Source organism: Dromiciops gliroides, chromosome 4 (assembly GCF_019393635.1).
Source record: "Dromiciops gliroides isolate mDroGli1 chromosome 4, mDroGli1.pri, whole genome shotgun sequence".
NCBI classification, from domain to species: Eukaryota; Metazoa; Chordata; class Mammalia; order Microbiotheria; family Microbiotheriidae; genus Dromiciops; species Dromiciops gliroides.
In genome coordinates this window covers 421,378,587-421,396,644 of record NC_057864.1, presented here as the reverse complement: position 1 = coordinate 421,396,644, position 18,058 = coordinate 421,378,587, and the positions used below count along the sequence as shown (strand labels likewise).

The window sequence follows — 18,058 nt, the reverse complement described above, 5'->3', positions numbered from 1 at the left end:
GCATTGGGAGGAGTTTGGTGTTCCCCTCTCCAGCCCTCCAATCAGAGGAGAGAGGGGCTGTGGGAGGTGGTGTCAACGAGGGTTTGAATTAGCATCCTGATGGTAAATTTAGAATGATGGAGTTTAGATGGCAGGCTTATCCTGGGAGGGGCATCTTGTTCAGTGGAGTTGAAGCAGACAGGGTAGCACGTGGGAAATGGAGTCAAATGGAAGTGAAGTTCCTCAAAGCATTGGTGCTGTACTTACTAACTACAAAGCCCAGATGCTGGGAGGTCCGTATTCCAGAACCTTTTCCATGACATTCCTTCAAGTATATGAAGACACTCCTCCCATCTCCCCACAAGTCTTTTTTCTAGGTTAAACTTTGCCATATCTCTCCAGTCTCTTCACCATCTGGATCACCCTCCTCTCAATCGGTTTCCTGTTGCAAATGCCCTTCCTAAAGTGTGACAGCCCTTCTGAATGAATGCTTTTCTGGGACTTCTTGACCTTACTACACTGCCTTCAGCTGTGAGGGCCTTCCCCTCTAAGATGACCGTCCTTCTGTTCTATCTGTGGCTTGTATAGATCTAACAATTGACATTTTGGCTTCCATATTTGAACATAAGCTCCTTGAGATCAAGGAAGTTTGGCTGTTCCCCCTGCCCCAACCCCACTCCACTTCTTTGTATCCTTACTACTTAACACAGTACCAGGGACATGGTAAGCATTTAAAAATACTTGTTGATTGATTGATACCCCAAATGGAAAATACCACTTCAAATGTGGTCTGCCTATGACCAAAGACAGTGGCACCCGCCTTATTATGGACACTTGTTATATATTTTCCGGGGGGGGGGGGCAATGAGGGTTAAGTGACTTGCCCAGGGTCATGCAGCTAGTAAATATCAAGTGCCTGAGTTCAGATTTGAGCTCAGGTCCTCCTGAATCCAGGGATGGTGCTTTATCCACTGCACCACCTAGCTGCCTCCAGTCATTATCTATTAATGTGACATCCTCATATCCAAACTTAGACTTTTGCTATTGATATTCTTCTTTCATTGCATCACCTCCAACAGATAATACAAGCTCATTGAAGGATGGGATGCTGTCTCATTCATCTTTTTATCCCCCACAGTACCTAGATTGGTATCTAGAAGATACATTTATTAAAGGCCCACAATTATGAGATGCTCCAGAAACAAAGACAAAAATGAAAAGAGTCCCTGGCCGCAAGGAGTTCAGTAGGTACAGTAGCTGAACTGCATTAAGCCAAACTGCCTCTGACTACACTATATTCCCACTGCATTATTTATTTCCTGTACATTTTCTCATACAATATTCTTGGGTTTCTAGCAGAGCTAGGCTTTTACAACACGCTTGAACATCCTATAAAACATTTGACATCATGAGATTTTTTTTTCAAAAATCAGAGTTCTCATGTTAATAGGGCATCCTATTTTAAGACCATGTAGTAAAAGTATTACCCATACACTACAAAAAAAAAAAATAGAACCGTTCAGTGAACAAAGAGGTTTAAATAAAGCATCCGTTGACTTTTACAGTTAAAGAACCCATGGAGGAAATTATAATGATGTTCTTTATAATTGCTCTAAAATAAAATCATCAACTCTATGGAAGGTAGAACAGGTCTAATTAATGCTCAAACTGCTCTCTCTAAGGAACAGATTTTTGGTTTAATGTAAATGGGCTTTATAGGAAATGTTCTCGTTCATATTTTATAGTAACTCCATGCTCTTTCCTGAACAGTTGTAACATACAGCATTTCAAAATAGGAAATGAGGCCTTCTGCTAACCGGTAGTATGTATTAAATGAGTAAAGATTAAGATGAGTAAAGAGAGGAGATATTAATATGAATGTGTCACATGATCAATGTGTTCTTTAAGAAACCTGGGAAATTATGAAACAATTTTAAGGGGGGAGGGGTGCACTGGATCTTAATGATAAGTGGAAAAAGTCATTTGACCATATTAAACTAATGTATTTATTCTAATTTATATGATGTTGCCCATGTTCAAGTCACGCTTTCCTGCCAATCCCTACATGTTCTGAGATACCAGGTGCTAATAAATTTGGCTCACACTGGGCAGATGGAGATTTACTGAACAATAGACTTTAGTATTCAGAAGCCTAGATTCATAAGGAACCTTAGCTGCATCTAGTCCAATGCCTTCTTTTTCACATGATTCAGTTGAATTCTAGAGAGAGTGATTTTTCTTCTCAAGATCATGATGCTAATTGATAGGGAGTGAGAGTTGAACTCAAACTCTGGCTTCCTGGTTTAGTGGCTTTTCCATGATATTACATTACTTTTAGGCAGTGAAATATCATAACACCCCAAATGTCCCTTGGAAGAAATAAATTACATTTTGTGTACTGAAAGTGTGAATGGGATTGCAGAGTATTTGAAAGATTTCATAAATCAGAAATTATACTTCTATCAGGCCCTATTCTAAAAGATGATGTTTTATAGAAAGAAATGTAAGTATACTTGTATTAAAGATGAACATCACAAATACAAGATGGAAGAAACACAATTAGGTAACAATTTTTATGGAAAAATACAGAGATTTTAGGGGACTACAAGATGAATGAGTCAACAGTGGAACATGCCAACTGAAACTACCCTCACCAGACTTACCAGTGATCGATCAATCTCTCTCTCTCTCTCTCTCTCTCTCTCTCTCTCTCTCTCTCTCTCTCTCTTTTTTTTTTTTGGAGGGGCAGTGAGGGTTAAGTGACTTGCGCAGTGTCATATAGCTAGTGCAAGAAAGAGGCCAGATTTGAACTCAGGTCTTCCTGAATCCAGGGTCGGTGCTTTATCCATTGCACCACCTAGCTGCCCCACCAGTGATCTCTTAATTGTCACATTTGATGGCCTTTTCTTAATACTCAACTTTCTTGACCTTTCTGTGGCATTTGATGCTGCTGATCATCTTATCTTCCTGCATATTATCTCCTCTCTAAATTTTCATGTTTGGGTGCTCTCCTAGTTCTGCTTCTATCTGTCCAGTTAGTCTCCTTTGTTGTTTGTTTGTTTGTTTGTTTGTTTGTTTGTTTTAGTGAGGCAATTGGGGTTAAGTGACTTGCCCAGGGTCACACAGCTAGTTAAGTGTTAAGTGTCTGAGGCCAGATTTGAACTCAGGTACTCCTGATTCCAGGGCCGGTGCTCTATCCACTGCGCCATCTAGCTGCCCCTGTTGTTTGTTTTTTTCCATCCAGATCACGCCCATTCATTGTGGCTTTCCTCCTAGGCTCTTTCCTGCTCCTTCTTCTCTTTTCCTTTCATGAACTCTCACTTGGTAAAGTTGGATTCAAGTACCATCCCTAGACAGATGATTCCTGGCTCTTTATATGCATTGCTAATCTCTCTTCGGAGCTCCAGTCCTACCTTAACACAAGCCTGTCAGACACATCAAACTTGATGTCCTATGGGTAGCTCTGACTCAATATATCCAAAACAGAACTCATTATCTTTTCCCCAAAACTCTTTCCTCTCCTAAACTTCCCTATTAATGGTCATGGCCATCTTCCCAGTGACCCAGGCTCACAAACTTAAGGTCATCTTTGACTTTTCACTCTTACCCACCCCACAAACCCATTATGTTGACAAGGGCTATTACTTTTTTCTTTATAACATCTCTAATAATGTCCTCTTCTCTTTATTCACATACCTGCCACACTCTTATTTTATTTATTCACATACCTGCCAGGCTCTCATCACTGTGAACTTCTTGAGAGTAGGACTTGACTTTTTGGTCTTTGTTTACTTTGCGGGGAGAGGTTTTCTTTGTTCTCCAATGCTTATTTAGCACAATTCTTGGCACATAGAAGCCATTTTATAACTACTTGTTATTGACTTGAGCTCTCTCCTAGACTATTACAACAGCCTTCAAACTGGTATCCCAACCCCAGCCCACGGTCTGGCCAGTTGCCATGGTTATTTTTCTAAAGCAGGGGTCATCTCACCCACCCCTTCCCTTTTGCTCTGTTCCTAAGGTCCCAAGGCTTCTATTAACCCTCCCCTAAAATCAAATATAACCTCCTCTGGCATGTAGGGCTTTTCATTACCTGTCTTCTTCCTATCTTTCCAGTTTACTTATATTTTATTTTCTCCTATATACTTTATATTCCATTGACAGTGGATCACTTACCATTTCTTTGAACATGAAATTCCATTTTTTGTCTCTATTAATTTGTACTGACTGTCTTCCATTCTTGGAATGTTCTAATCATTCAACTCTTCTCTTAGTTTTGTTGGCCTCTTCCCAGACCCCATAAAAATCTCACCTACCACAGGTGGCCTTTCCCAGTCCCCACAGATGCTAATTCCATGCTCTCTCAGATTCCCTTTTCTGGAATATATATTCTGGATATGTCTTGTATGCAGCAACTATGTTTTTTGTATCTTCGTTATTATAATGTAAACTCCCTCTGGGTAAAGACTCTTTGTATCACCAGCGCTTAGCACAGTGCCTAACCCATAATACTTGATAAATGATCATTGACTGGATGATAAAAGCTAATGTGATGTTGGGTTATTTTATGAAACATATGAGCGTGGTATTCAAAACAAAGACAATGCGGGCAGGAACAGAAGTTCTCTCTGGCGATGAACAGCGACGGAGTGAGATTGAAAGGAATGTATGTGGTTTGATGTTCGGTCTTTTCAGAAATTCGCAGTCTGGTGGGCAGTTTGGGATTCAGTGAATTTTATAAAGGAATAGACTAAGCTTAGACCTAAGATTATTCATTTGTATTTTTCGTTCCTTATTTCCCTAATTGATTTCAACTCTTGTCTAATTAATTCCCAAGCAATAAAATAAAAAAAAAAACAAACTGATCCATCATAGATTAAAGCTCAGTGGCTCCTTTTCCTTAAGGAAAGTTAAAGGGGGAGATTAATGCTCTGTATATCTAATTTGGCTCTCACAGTACCACTGTACCATGCCCTGGTCACACCACATTTGGAGTGTTGTGTTCAACTCTGGATACTACTTTGATATGGTGGAAGTTCATCCAGAGGAGGGTAGCCAGGATGATATGAAGAGACTAGAGTCCACATCATTTGCATATAGAGCTTAGAAAAGAGAAAGCTAAAAGGAATCACCGTCGCTCTCTTTGAAAAGTATTTGACAAACTTTGTGAGTAAGAATGATGAATGAATGAAATGAATAAATAAAGGAAAAAGCATTTATTATCCCTTTACTATGTGACAACCACTTTATGCCACTCTGTTCTCAGGCACCCAGGAGAGCAACCTCAGCATCATCTCTGACTTCTTATTCTCATGTCATTTCTGTCTCCTAAACAACAGTTCCATATGTTCTTTTTTTCCACTCATACACATGCAACCCTTGTTGAGACATGCATCATCTTGCCAGAAATATTAAAATAACTTCCAAATGTGTCTCCTTGCTTTGTCTTATCCCGTTCTGATATGTCCTTCAGAGCCTCTAAAGTGATTTTCTTAAAGTGAGAGTCTGACCACACTTTTCTTTTCAACCATATCCAGTGGTTCCCTGGATCTCAAAAATAATATGTGTACTCCTGTTTTTGATACTTAAAACTATTGCCACCTCTGCTCCATCCTACATCTCCATGTACCTGCATTAATTGTTTATCAGTTTACCTTCCACCTTTTCCACGAGTTTAGTTTTGTTTTTGTTTTTTGGTTGGGCAATGAGGGTTAAATGACTTGCCTGAGGTCACACAGCTAGTAAGTGTCAAGTGTCTGAGGTTGGATTTGAACTCAGGTCCTCCTGAATCCAGGGCTGGTGCTTTATCCACTGTGGCACCTAGCTGCCGCTGACTCTACAGTCTTATCTTTGAGTTCCCTCTCTTCACCAAATTCTGTTATTTTTTTTTCTTTCTTGGTGTGTCTGACACTCTTTTCTCCTGTTTAAATTCCCACTGCCACCAACTAGTTCAGGCTCATCACTTCACACCTGAACTCCTGCAGGAAGTTCCTAACTGACTTCACTGATTTTCATTCTTTCCACCCTCCACTCCATCTGATGTGTCACCAATAAATTCACTTTCCTGAAATATCATGTAGATCATATGAGTCTCCTTCAAAAGTCTTTAGTGCTTCCTTTGCTAAAAGAAATATTCCTGGCATTCAAGACCTATAATCTAGCTGCTACCAATTACTTATAGTGAATATACTTCAGGACTTCAAATCAGGAAGACCTCAGCTCTAATTCTGTCCTTTAATTCAAATTCCACTGAGAATCCCAGAGTTTTGAGTCTATTTATTTCAACCTACCCTTCTCTGTCTCCCTTGATCACTGCAATTTTACTTCTTACCCTCTCCTTTCTTCTCCCTTTCTCTTCTTTTTCCTCTTCCTCCTTCCTCCTCCCATTTTTCCCTTTTCCTCCTCCCCCTAAGACCTCCCCCACCACAAAGACTACATCTGCTGTTGCATTGGTATAGGGACCTCCTTCTACCAATATACTTCAATACCCTTCCTATAATTTATAGTCTTTTCTATAACTAACTGATTCTTCTTGGGGGCAGGAAGTTTTTTCACTTTGTTTCTGTTTCCCCCAAATCTAGCACGGTTTCTTGCACAAATAGGCAATTGTTCAAGATTTATTAACTGAGTTATTGAGAGTAAGAAGCAAGGCAATCTCATCTCCTAAGCATGTAAAAAGGGGTAGTGATTTCAGAAGAAAGTCAAGAACACCTTCGAGGACTGTTTAGAAATCAATCAGGACATGAATGAAAGTAGACTACTACTGATAGCCAGGTTGGAGTTAGACTAGACAAAATCTGTGGTAAAAACAGTTGGGGGGATCTTTGTTTATTTACTAGCTATGTGACTTTGGGCAAGTCACTTAACCCCTCCCTGTCTGCTTCACTTTCCTCGTCTGTAAAATGAGCATAATAACAGCACCTATGGTATGTTTGAGGATAAAATGAGATAATATTTGTAAAGAATTTTGCAAACCTTACAGCACTATAAAAACTCAATCATCATCATTATTCTCATCCTCATCACTGGTGCTTTGTGGCCACGGAGTAGGAACAGAAAAGTTCATTAAATAATCCTTCAGAAAGCCAAAGAATCCTGGTGGTTGTTTTTTTTAACTCACTGTTCCCACCTCCATGGAACCCCATCCCCCGCCCCCCCACACTCCCTATAGTTTAAAGTTCCCTATACTTTCTCTCTTCCATGTTGGGTGGCAAAGCCTACAAGTATACTACTTCTCTCAGAGTCTGTCTGTTCATCAATAAGCCCAATACATAATGACCTCAGAGCTTGTCCTTTTGTCTGTCTCAGGTGTGCAGTGCAATTCAGAATCAGGATTTCACAGTGATTGAGGATTACTGCACAGGGCTCAAGGCCCTGCTTTATCTAAAAAGCATCGAGGAGTTAAAGGACTGGGATGGCCAGAGCCCTGCAACTGTTCGCCACCAGAAAGGGAAACCAGTCCCTCGTATCGCAGACCTCACTGGGAAGGTAAATGCATGTTTTGCTGTGTTCTCCTAAAATGTTGTAGTCTTCATTTTATTTTTATCTTGGATTATTTAAGAGGCAATATAAAATGGGAGTACTGAACTTTTGAGCCAGAGGGCCTGGGTTCAAATCTCACCTCCACCACTTAATACCTGTGTGACATTGGGTAAATCACTTAATGTCTACGGGTCAGTCATCTCATGCATCAAAGAGGGGATTGGACTGGATGACCTCCAAAGATCCGTTCCAGCTTTACGTCTACAATATTGTATTCCTATGATCTATGACTCACCACAAAACTGAGAAACTGACAGAGGGGTTTTTGTGCTGTGTGTGATTTCTATAGGAGACTTGTTCTGAAGGGGCTTGATTATAGCTGTGTGATGTGCCTGTGGAGTCCACTTGTATAAAACCAATACAGCACAAGGTCTTTAAAAAAAAAAAAAACAGAATTGGTGAGATTGAGGTTTGGAGCGTGAAATGCCTCCCAATTCATGCTTCCCATGGCTGATGACTGGCGTTCTTTTCAGTGGGAGGCTATAGAGTTCTTTATTCTCTAACAAGCTCTGAAAATTATAACATTACCTTTCTATTTTCAAGACAATCAAATCACTGGAGTTCTGAATAATATGATGATGTTTTAAAATTAAATTCTAATCAGTATCTTTTGTAACTGCTCCTGCTATGTGGTTAAACCCAGGCTCAAAAGGTTATGTCCCAACTTTCCCACTAACTGCTATTTTCAGAGAAATATACACTACATTTACATTTTGTATAATACAGTGATTTTAGCAACTCTTTCTAAAACAACATTCAGTGTTTTGTCTTTGTATTTCCTTTGTATTATACTAAATAGTCAGCCATTGTCAGAAGACATTTCTCATGTCCTGAATGCAAAAGGGAAAAAATTACAATTCTCTGTCTTTTCAGCTTGTCACTACATCAATAATTAACTTTTAAAAAAAGACATGGTAAAAAAAAAAGATGCTTTAAGGAAGCATTTAATAATTCAAAGGAATCTTAACTTGAAACAGGTCACATGAAAAAGAATTGAAAACAAAGCCCTGGGTAATCTGGTTTGGATGGTTAAGTTGGGGTTTCAGAAGGAATGAAGGAATCAACAGCCACCTGACTTTTTATTTGGTTATCCTCCGTGAAGGATTTCATCACTGTTTCATTACTAACATAGGACCAAAAATAAAGGTCAACCCGTAGGTTAAGTCATTGGTGAGATAATTCTATAGTTTAGTCCCACAGCAGTGCGATTGTAGATCCAATAATGAAAAACAAGTAGAGAAAGGAAATAAAATAATACAGGGTGAGTTCCTGGGAAATATCATGATGAATGACTCCATGAGTGACAATCAAACAGAAAGGCTTGGTGATATTAATATTTATAATATTATAATTATCAAGACTGTGCCTAAGTAGCATTATTAGTGTAACTAACCATATTATCATGAACTGAGTTTCCAATATTACAAGAGAGCATGTTCTTGCCTTGATTTTTTTTACTATCCTAAAATTCACACATTTTTCAAAAATTACTAATGAATTGATCCACTTTGATGTAAAGAACTTGAGGGCATTTTTATTGGCATCTATTTCCTGGCGTGATAGTTAATGGCTGTCTCCATAGTCATGCTCTCAAGTTCAGGTAGTTGTGATGTGAGCTAAAGAACTAGATTATTGGAACAGAGATGGGGGAATTAACATGTAGTCCAGTGGTATCTCATGAAGGTAGCCCAGGAGAGTGCATCCAGGGTCATACTGATGTTAAATGCCTCTGAAGTATTGATTGGTGTGAAATAACATAGAATCAAGTCCCATTTTCAATGTTATACAATTTGTCTTGAAAGGACTATGGTGCATTCAGCAATCATTAAGTACCTGCTTCATATCAGGCACTGATTTGGGCACTGGAAATACAAAGGCAAAACTGAAAATTCTTGACTTCCAGATGCTTATGTTCTATAAGAGGAAAACAGCACAACATAGTACAGATAAGAAAATACACAATATTTAGAAAGTAAACACGGATTCAGAGGACCTGAGTTCAAAGCCCAACCATAATCATTACAGTCTATGTAATTTTGTGTAAGGTTTTGCAAAATCAGTGGTTGGACTATATGGCTTCTGAGGTTTTAAATCAGATCCTATGATTCTATGATTTTACTTTATGGAGGGAAAAGGCACTGTCAACTAGGAAGATCAAGACAGGCATTGTTTTAAAGTGCTTGAGCTGAGTCTTGAAAGAAACTAAAAATTACAAGAGACAGGGGTGAGAAGCCAGGCATGAGTCACAGCATGTGCAAAGAAATGGAGATGGGAAATGGAATACCATCTACAAGGAAGAGCAAACAGATCAGTGTGGTTGGAACATCATGTAGGACAGAGAGTAATAGGCAGTAAGCCTGAAAAGACATGTGGAAATCAAATAGTATAGGACTCTAAATGCCAAACAGGGGAGTTTATGTTTCATCCTAAAAATTATGGGGAGTAACTGAAGTTTCTTCAACATGGGAGGACACACACTGTCAGGCCCCAAGCTAACAAATTTAAAGGAAGTGAAAACTTTGGGGCTGAATTTACTATGCAGCTCTTCCATCACCAACCTGCAGATAAAGAGATTTTTCTCTTTGTTATGGGTTGATGGGACGAGTCAAGGCTTTGTTCAAATTAAAAAGCATTATTTCCCATCGATATCATTTGTTTAAAAAACAATAACGACAAACCCCTACCACCCATCCTGTCTGTGTGAGGATATTAGTAATTCATTTCTCAACACCAGGTTCAGAAACAAGCAGATGGTCTGGTAATAGATTTGTGCTCCAGGATTCTCTAGTGTCAGCTGACATGACTAAAACAATAGAAGAATATCCCCTTCAGGTTAATATTCCTGATACCAAACCAAGTATCTTTGGATTAGAGATACAGGTGTCTTGACAAGTAGCTTCATTGTTGTTTGCTGTTCATGTTTTGTGTGTTTAATATTTACAAAGTCCCCACATTATGCTGGCATCATATAAAACAAAGGGCCCCTTTCTTGTGACATTTGCATGCCAAAGAGATACAGAAGAAGGCAAAGCTGGTTTTTTTTTTTTTTTAAAGTCATTCTAATCAATTGCCTTGAATGTGGGAGGAAGTACTTCCTTCTAGCAAATCATACACTCCTAGGAATTCACTCAATCAACAAGCATTCATTAAGCACCTACTATGTGCCTGGAATTGTTCCAGCTACAAAGACAAAAGTCCCTGCCTTCAGCGAACTTATATTCTAACAGAGGAGACATAAGACACTTAAAAACCAGACACAAGGGGACCTTGTATAAAAACATACCAACTGGTATTCAACAACACTTCCCATGATCCTAAATTACTACCTCTTTAGGCAGCCTATTCCATTGTTGAACTGTTCTTGCCCTTACGTAGATAGGCATTTACAAAGTATATAGCAAATAAGTATAAGGTGATCATTTTAGGGTGGAAAACAAATAGAAGGTGATGGGGTGATCAGGAAAAAAAGTCATTTAGAAGATAGACATCCTAATTTAGTTGGTAGGACCAGAAGACTTTGACTTGGAAGGGGCTTTAGAGATCATCTAGTCTAACCCTATCATTTTATAGATGAGAAAACTGAGACCCAGGGAGGTGAAGCCATAGCAACTGAGCTGGGATGTAAAGCAAGAGTCTTCTCATTTCAAAGCCAGTGCCCTTTCCAGAGTGCTTCTCAGTAGTGGCAGGACATGTAGTCCTTTAAAGAGCTTCCAACTGCTTCTCATCGAGTCTCACAGACTTCTCCAGGTCTGGTTATCCCCAGATTCAGAGAAATATAGCCAGAAGCTTAGTGAGTATCAGAGGTGAGATGCCAACCTAGGTACCTCTTGACCCCAGAACTGAAATTCCAATCCAGGTGTCTAATGATGCCGGATTGAACATTCTTGTCACATTCGACGGTATCTTAGAAATAAGCTGGCCTGGAGGGATGCATTGAATCCCTCACCTTGAAGTTCTTTAGCGTCTTAGTCTAGCTTATTATTTTTCCCCTCAAACTCTGCCTATACCTTTATCAAAATGCCCTATTTCTGTTGAGTTCCACCCAAGTCACTCAAGTTCTTAACCACAGAATCAGCCTATACTCCTTACTCTCCTCCACCCCCAACCCCATATCCAATCAGTTGCAAAGACCTTCTTATCCCACCTCTATGACATGACTTGAATTCATCTCATGCTTTCTACTTGCGAAGCCATCATCCTAGTTAAGGTTCTTAGCTGGACTATTACAATTGACCTTCTAATTGTTCCCCCTGCACCAAATCATTCTGAGCAGCTGAGTGATGCAGTGGATAGAACAGAGGGTCTGGAATCAAGAAGACCTAGATGTAAATTCAGCCTCAAATATTTATTAGTAGTGTTACCCTGGGCAAGTCACTTAACCTCTGTTTGCTTCAGTTTCCTCAACTGTAAAATGAGGGGATAATAATACATCATAGGGCTGTTGTGAGGATCAAATGCAGTCATACTTTTAAAGTGCTTAGTACGGTGCTGGCACCATAGTAGGCTCATTCCCTTTTCCTTCCCATCACAATCAATAAGCAATCAACTTATTAAGTATTTATATAGGTACCAGGTATACAAAGAAAGGCAAAAGCAGTGTCTTTAACTTCAATTAGCTCACATTCTAAATGGAGAGAGAGTGTGTAAATAACAAGGTTCATACCCAGATGGCATATAAACTGAGTCTTGAAGGAGACCAAAAAAGAAGCCAAGGCAGAGGGGAGGAGAGAAAACACTCTGGTTATGGGAGACATCCAGGGCAAAGGCACAAACTCTGGAGATGGAGTGGGTTGAGCAAGGTCCAATACATAGGCCAATGCAGCCTATTGTAGAGTGCATAAGGAGGAGTTCAGTTAAAGAGGAGTGGGAAGATAGGAAGGGGGCATGTTATGAAGGTTGCCAGAGAGGACTCACATTGAAGAAATATCCTACTTTTGGATATTATTGGGTAGTTGGGGTAACATTTGGCAGCTGAGAAAATCATTTTCATATCTTGGATTAGATGAGATAAGACTAGCTAGAGAGCTATGGCAATAGTCCAAAGGAGAGGTGAGAATGCTTTGACCTAGGTGGAGGCTGTGGCATGAACCTGGTATTTCTTATTCTGCCCATTTTGGTTGACCAGAAAAATATGATACCATTTTTTTACTTGAAAATTCAACAAATAATTGAAGATATTAATTAGCCCCACAGCCCTATCGGCTTAGGCTAAATACTCTTAGTTTATTCAAATGATTCTTGTATGGAATGGTTTCAGTCCTTGCATGCAACCATTTTGAATCTCCTCAACCTCTTTGTTAACCCCCTCTAGATATTTTCCAGCTTTCCAATGTCCTTCCTTAAATACATCACTCAAAACTGAATACCTTATTCTGTATGCAGTCTGACCAAGGCAGAAAACCATGGAACAATACCTCATTTTTTGGGGTCAGGGCAATGAGGATTAAGTGACTTGCCCAGGGTCACACAGCTAGTAAGTGTCAAGTGTCTGAGGCTGGATTTGAACTCAGGTCCTCCAGAATCCAGGGCCGGTGCTTTATCCACTGTGCTACCTAGCTGCCCCCAGTACCTCATTTTTTAAAAAAAAGTGAATGTCATACTTTTGCTAAGGTGCTCTAGGCTCACATTAGTATTCTTGGATGCTAACCATGGTGGTGGAAAGAAAAGGCTAATCCAGATTTTTAGATATTTAGATCTGGGCAGAACCTTAGAAATTCTCTAATCCAACTCATTTAACTGAATGGGGAAAAACCCAAATCACATATTTATTCAGCACTTATGTGACAAACACTCAGTTTAGCCTTGGGAATATAAATAGGAATACAGTCTCTACTTTTAAGGAGTTCACGTTCTAATTGGGAAAGAAAACATATAACACAAGGTTCAGCCACAGGGATGGTAAAATCCAGGAATCCTTAGAGTATATCGGAGTATCTGTTCACAATGTGGGAGGTCTAGAGGGGATAGGTTCACCCTCATTGGGGAAAATTAGTGGAACTAAGTTGCAGTGAAGTGAGGGTTCTAGGTTCCTTCTAGAAGGTGGGGATCACTGTCCAGCCGGAAGGGAAGAGAGCAACCTTTACATGTAACTGGAAACATACTATTAAGATTGGGAAATAAAGGGAAGAGTGCAATGGCCAAAGTATTGCGGAAGAGTGTGGGCATCTTAGCCTGGGAGGAGGGGAAGAGGCTTTCTGAACACAAGGAAGGATGTTGGACAGCTTAGGAAGGGAAAGGGCTTGCCTGTTCGATTGTCACAAATGAGGAAACTTTCTGAGAGGTTATTTTCCTGAGCCAATTACCTAATTAGTGGGAGAGTTGGGACTAATAATGATGACTCAGGAAAAAAAAAAGCATCTATAGCAGCAGGATGGGGGAGCAGAATGCCCAATGGGAGCCAAAAGGAGTAACAGAGAGGGTATACCCAAAAACAGAAACTAAGAAGCAGTGGGTAGGGCCTGCCTATGTACCATATCGTCAGGCATAAGGAAAGGAATAAGAAGATAAGAATCTAAAGGATAAAGACTAGTCAAGTGACATATTTGTTCCATCGCAGAGGAAAAGGACAAAGAAAGCCAATTTAAAGTAAAATATCTTGTTAGTTTAGATCCTCCCAAGAACAGCAGCGATTTTAGAAGACCATAACTGTGCCAAGTTGCTTTCGGGAGGCATTAAAATATGATGAAATCTATATCCATGATATTAACAAGTGAACCTGATATGTGCTCATTAAGAGGCTTTCATTAGGATAAAATCAGAAAAAGCTGCCAGAATGCTTATGAAACATCTCTCAAAACAAGGAAGCCTTTGTTTGGAAGACAGAAACTACTGGAGTCATCCCAAGATCAGATGAGCTTTCCTCAGAATGTCTTTTAACCAAGAATATCGAGATTTAACAAAAAAAATTCTTGAATGTGCTCGTAATAATTTCTTATTTGCTTCTCTATCTATCTACTATCTCTGTTGCTAGACAGCTAGGTGGTGCAGTGTTTAATAGCACCTACCTCTCAAAGCTGTTGTGAGGAGCAAATGAAATATTTATGAAGTGCTTACTATAGTGCCTGACACATAGTGGATGCAATATAAATGCTAGTTAGAAATAATAATAATAATTGCTGCTGATAAGAGCCAGTTGTTCAGTAACATCTATATAATTAGATAGAGTCTTTCAGGAGTGATGGATGCTGTCACTTAACCTCTGTCTCAATTTTTTCATCTGTTGAATGAGAGGTTTAACCTAGAAGACCTCTAAGACCTCCAGTTCTAAATTTGTGATTGTAAGAGTATGGTAGTCACAGAAGATTTCCTGACCTAGTCATATTGGGCTCAGAAAAGTGTTTTTCAAACTTAAAAATAAAAGCAATGTCATGACAACATTTTAAAAGAGATATACAAGTTATGCTGTAACAACAGAAAGCTTTGTTCAATGACCCTTTGATTATAATTATAAAGAATAAATGATTAAATTAGAAGCTCATTTTTCAAAAATACTAACAAAGTTGACAAACCTTTAACTGGAAGCAGAAAATCATAAGGACAAAATTTGAAAAATGTGATATCACAAGAAAGAGAGAGAAGAATTATCAGAACCTAATATGTATATACTTGGAGAAGAGAATGGCAAACCACTACAGTATTGTTTCTAAGAAAACCCCAAATGGGGTCATGAAGAGTCCAACATGACTGAAACAACTGAACAGCATTATGTACGTACAGTTATATGTTGGGAAAACTGAGAGCTCAAAAGGAAAGATTGCTACAAAACCAGAAAATACACTAATTAATAGCATATGAAATAAAAACCTTAACCTAATCTCAAGAAATGAAACTTTAAAAAAATTCACAAAGGAAATACAAAAGAAAAAAGCCTTATTCATAGGAGAATTCTCTAAAACATTTAAAATGAAATTAATTCATATCTAAATTATTCTCAAAAACTGAAAAAGAAAACATTCTGCCAAATTTCCTTTATGGGGTAGGTATGATCCCAGTATCTAAACTAAGTAGAGATAAAGCAAAAAGACAACTATCGATTCATGTTGATGCAAAAAAAATTTAAATAAAATCCTAGGAAAACAATTATAAGGATATATCCAAACAATTTGCATACTATGAATGAGCTATCTTAATACCAGGAATCAAAGAATGGTGCAAAAATATGAAAACAATATGATACTACCTTCATGAAGTCTGCTCCTCTGATAGCACCACCAGCCTAGTATGGGCCTGTCCCCAGTGTCTAGAACTTTCTCCCTCCCCTAGCTGCCATGATTTCCTCCAAATTTTAGCTAAAGTTCCACATTCTACAATATGCTTCCTTTCCCATTCCTTTTTAACCTCGGTGCTTTCCCTCTGAGATTATTTCAATCATATTTAATTTGTACATAGTTGTTTGCATATAGGCTCTCCCATAGTCCATTAGCTCCTTAAAAGTGGCAACAGTGTTATTGGAGGGGTTTTTTTTGGGGGGGGGAGGAGGAGGGAGTGCTTTTTTTTTTTTTTTAATCCTCAGCACTTAGCACAGTTCCTGGCACATAATAAGCATTTTTAAATGCTTTTTGGGTATTGGCTGACATAGTTATCTGAAAAACAAGAACAACCCAAACCAAATGTATATGCTGATAGATGCAAGTAAAGCATTTGACAAAGTACAAATCCTATTTATGGTTTTATGGCATTACAAAAATTATCCCTATGTACTGATAGCATGATAGGTCATTTAGGAAACTCCAGAGAATCAGCAAAGAAACTAATTGAGACAATAGCTTGAGTAAATTATTAGCATATAAGATATACTAATTTTAGTTATTTTTCTATACAGTAACAAAATCCCAGGAGAATGGAAAGAGAAATTCCATTCAAAACAACTACAAAATAAACTTTAGAACAACTATTAGTTTTTATCTCCCACCCAGAAAACTGACAAAGAAGACAAAATATAGAAATAGTCAATGTCATAAGGACTGCAGGAAGAAAAGCAAACTAATACAGGATGGAGCCAGAAAACTCTAGAAATCAATTTCTAATTTCACTTTTTCAAGTGACTAAAATATCCATGACCTTTGACCCACAGGTCCATTTCCTAGGCATGTACTCCAAGGAGCACACAGTCGGGAAGAAAAGATGTTTTGTATTTACCAAAATATTCATAGCAGAATTTTTTTCTGGGTAGCAGAAAATTAAAAAGAAAGAAAAACCTAGAAACGAAATTGGTATCCATGTTTAGGGAATGGCTACACAATTTTATTGGAATGCAGTGGAACATTATTATGCCATGAGAAATAATAAATATGAAAAATTCTGTGAAGCTTAGTAAGAGTTCTCTGAACTGAGGCAGAGTGAAATAAAGAGAACTTGGGAAACAATAGATACAGGGACTAAAACCATGCAAACTTTTTTTAAAGAGAAATTGAATGCTGTGTAATTATAAGGACCTAAACTGGCCTTGTTGAGAGTTGAGAAAACACACCCCACTCTCTTAATTCCAGAGGTGGGGAACTACGGTTTTGGAATGTTGTAGAAACTGTCTGACCCAGTTGATATCTGTCTTGGTTTTGATGGACCACATTTTTTTCCCTTTCTTTAATCTTGATTCCATTATGGCTTCCTGATCCAGAGAAGGATATAGTTAGATGTTAATATGATGTAAAAAATAAGTTATCCATAAAATAATTAGTAAATTTAGACAAATGTCATGACAGTATATTAAAAGGTATGTGCAAAAAACATGCTGCCATGACAGAGAGAGATTTTTGATGAGCTTAAGAATTACGTTATGAAGTGAGGCACAAAGAAAGTGGCTTATAAGTTGTCAGGGGGTATTCACCATTGTCATGAAGGAGGTCCTGCACAGAGCCTATTTTGAAGAGAGATTTTCTGCAGAACGTGATGCTTTATGGGACTCCTGTCTTCAGTGACAATGTGCTAATTACAACCTGCTCTTCAACTGCAGAACTTACTTGATGAGATCAATAATTATTCAAAAGAGTTTGATCTAAATATTCACATAGGGACCAAAAAACAAATGGATATCTATTGTGTAGACTTACAATTGCAGTTGAATGAACAACCTATAGGGCTTACCCATCAGTACATATCTCTAGGACAGACTAACTCTTGATGGATAGCAAACTGGAACCAAAACTGAACAGAAAAAAGAAGACATACTGGACTATCTTTGGGAAACTATATATAATTCTTTTTTGTAACCTCAAGCTTTTCCTTGAAATGAAGTCCCATATTTTTAATATACAAGTATTCTTCTGATGATAAATGGATGAAGGTCATTGGATGTTAGAGTTTTTGAAGGACTTAGGTTGGAAAATTGCCCAAAGAGCAATGAGAGAAGCATGGTACAAGAAGACTGTGATATATTATAGACAAAGAATTACACAATAGACATGAAGTAAAGGATGGCATAAGGGAAATGCATGACAAGAATAAAAGATGAGTAGTGAGAATGGGAGACAATTGATGGACAACCTGAATGTTCAATTGGTATCCATATAATGTCAAGAGAACTGAAGGAAAGGTCCCA

At 38.5% G+C, this 18,058-nt stretch overlaps 1 protein-coding gene across 1 annotated transcript in view; it reads left to right on the top strand.

The window, feature by feature from the left end:
- The window catches only part of DPYD (dihydropyrimidine dehydrogenase), a 1,058,206-nt gene that overhangs the window by 911,238 nt on the left and 128,910 nt on the right, over nt 1-18,058 (top strand). Inside the window, 1 exon segment of the mRNA XM_043962696.1 lies at nt 7,288-7,467. Within this exon segment, the coding sequence (XP_043818631.1) occupies nt 7,288-7,467 (180 nt within the window).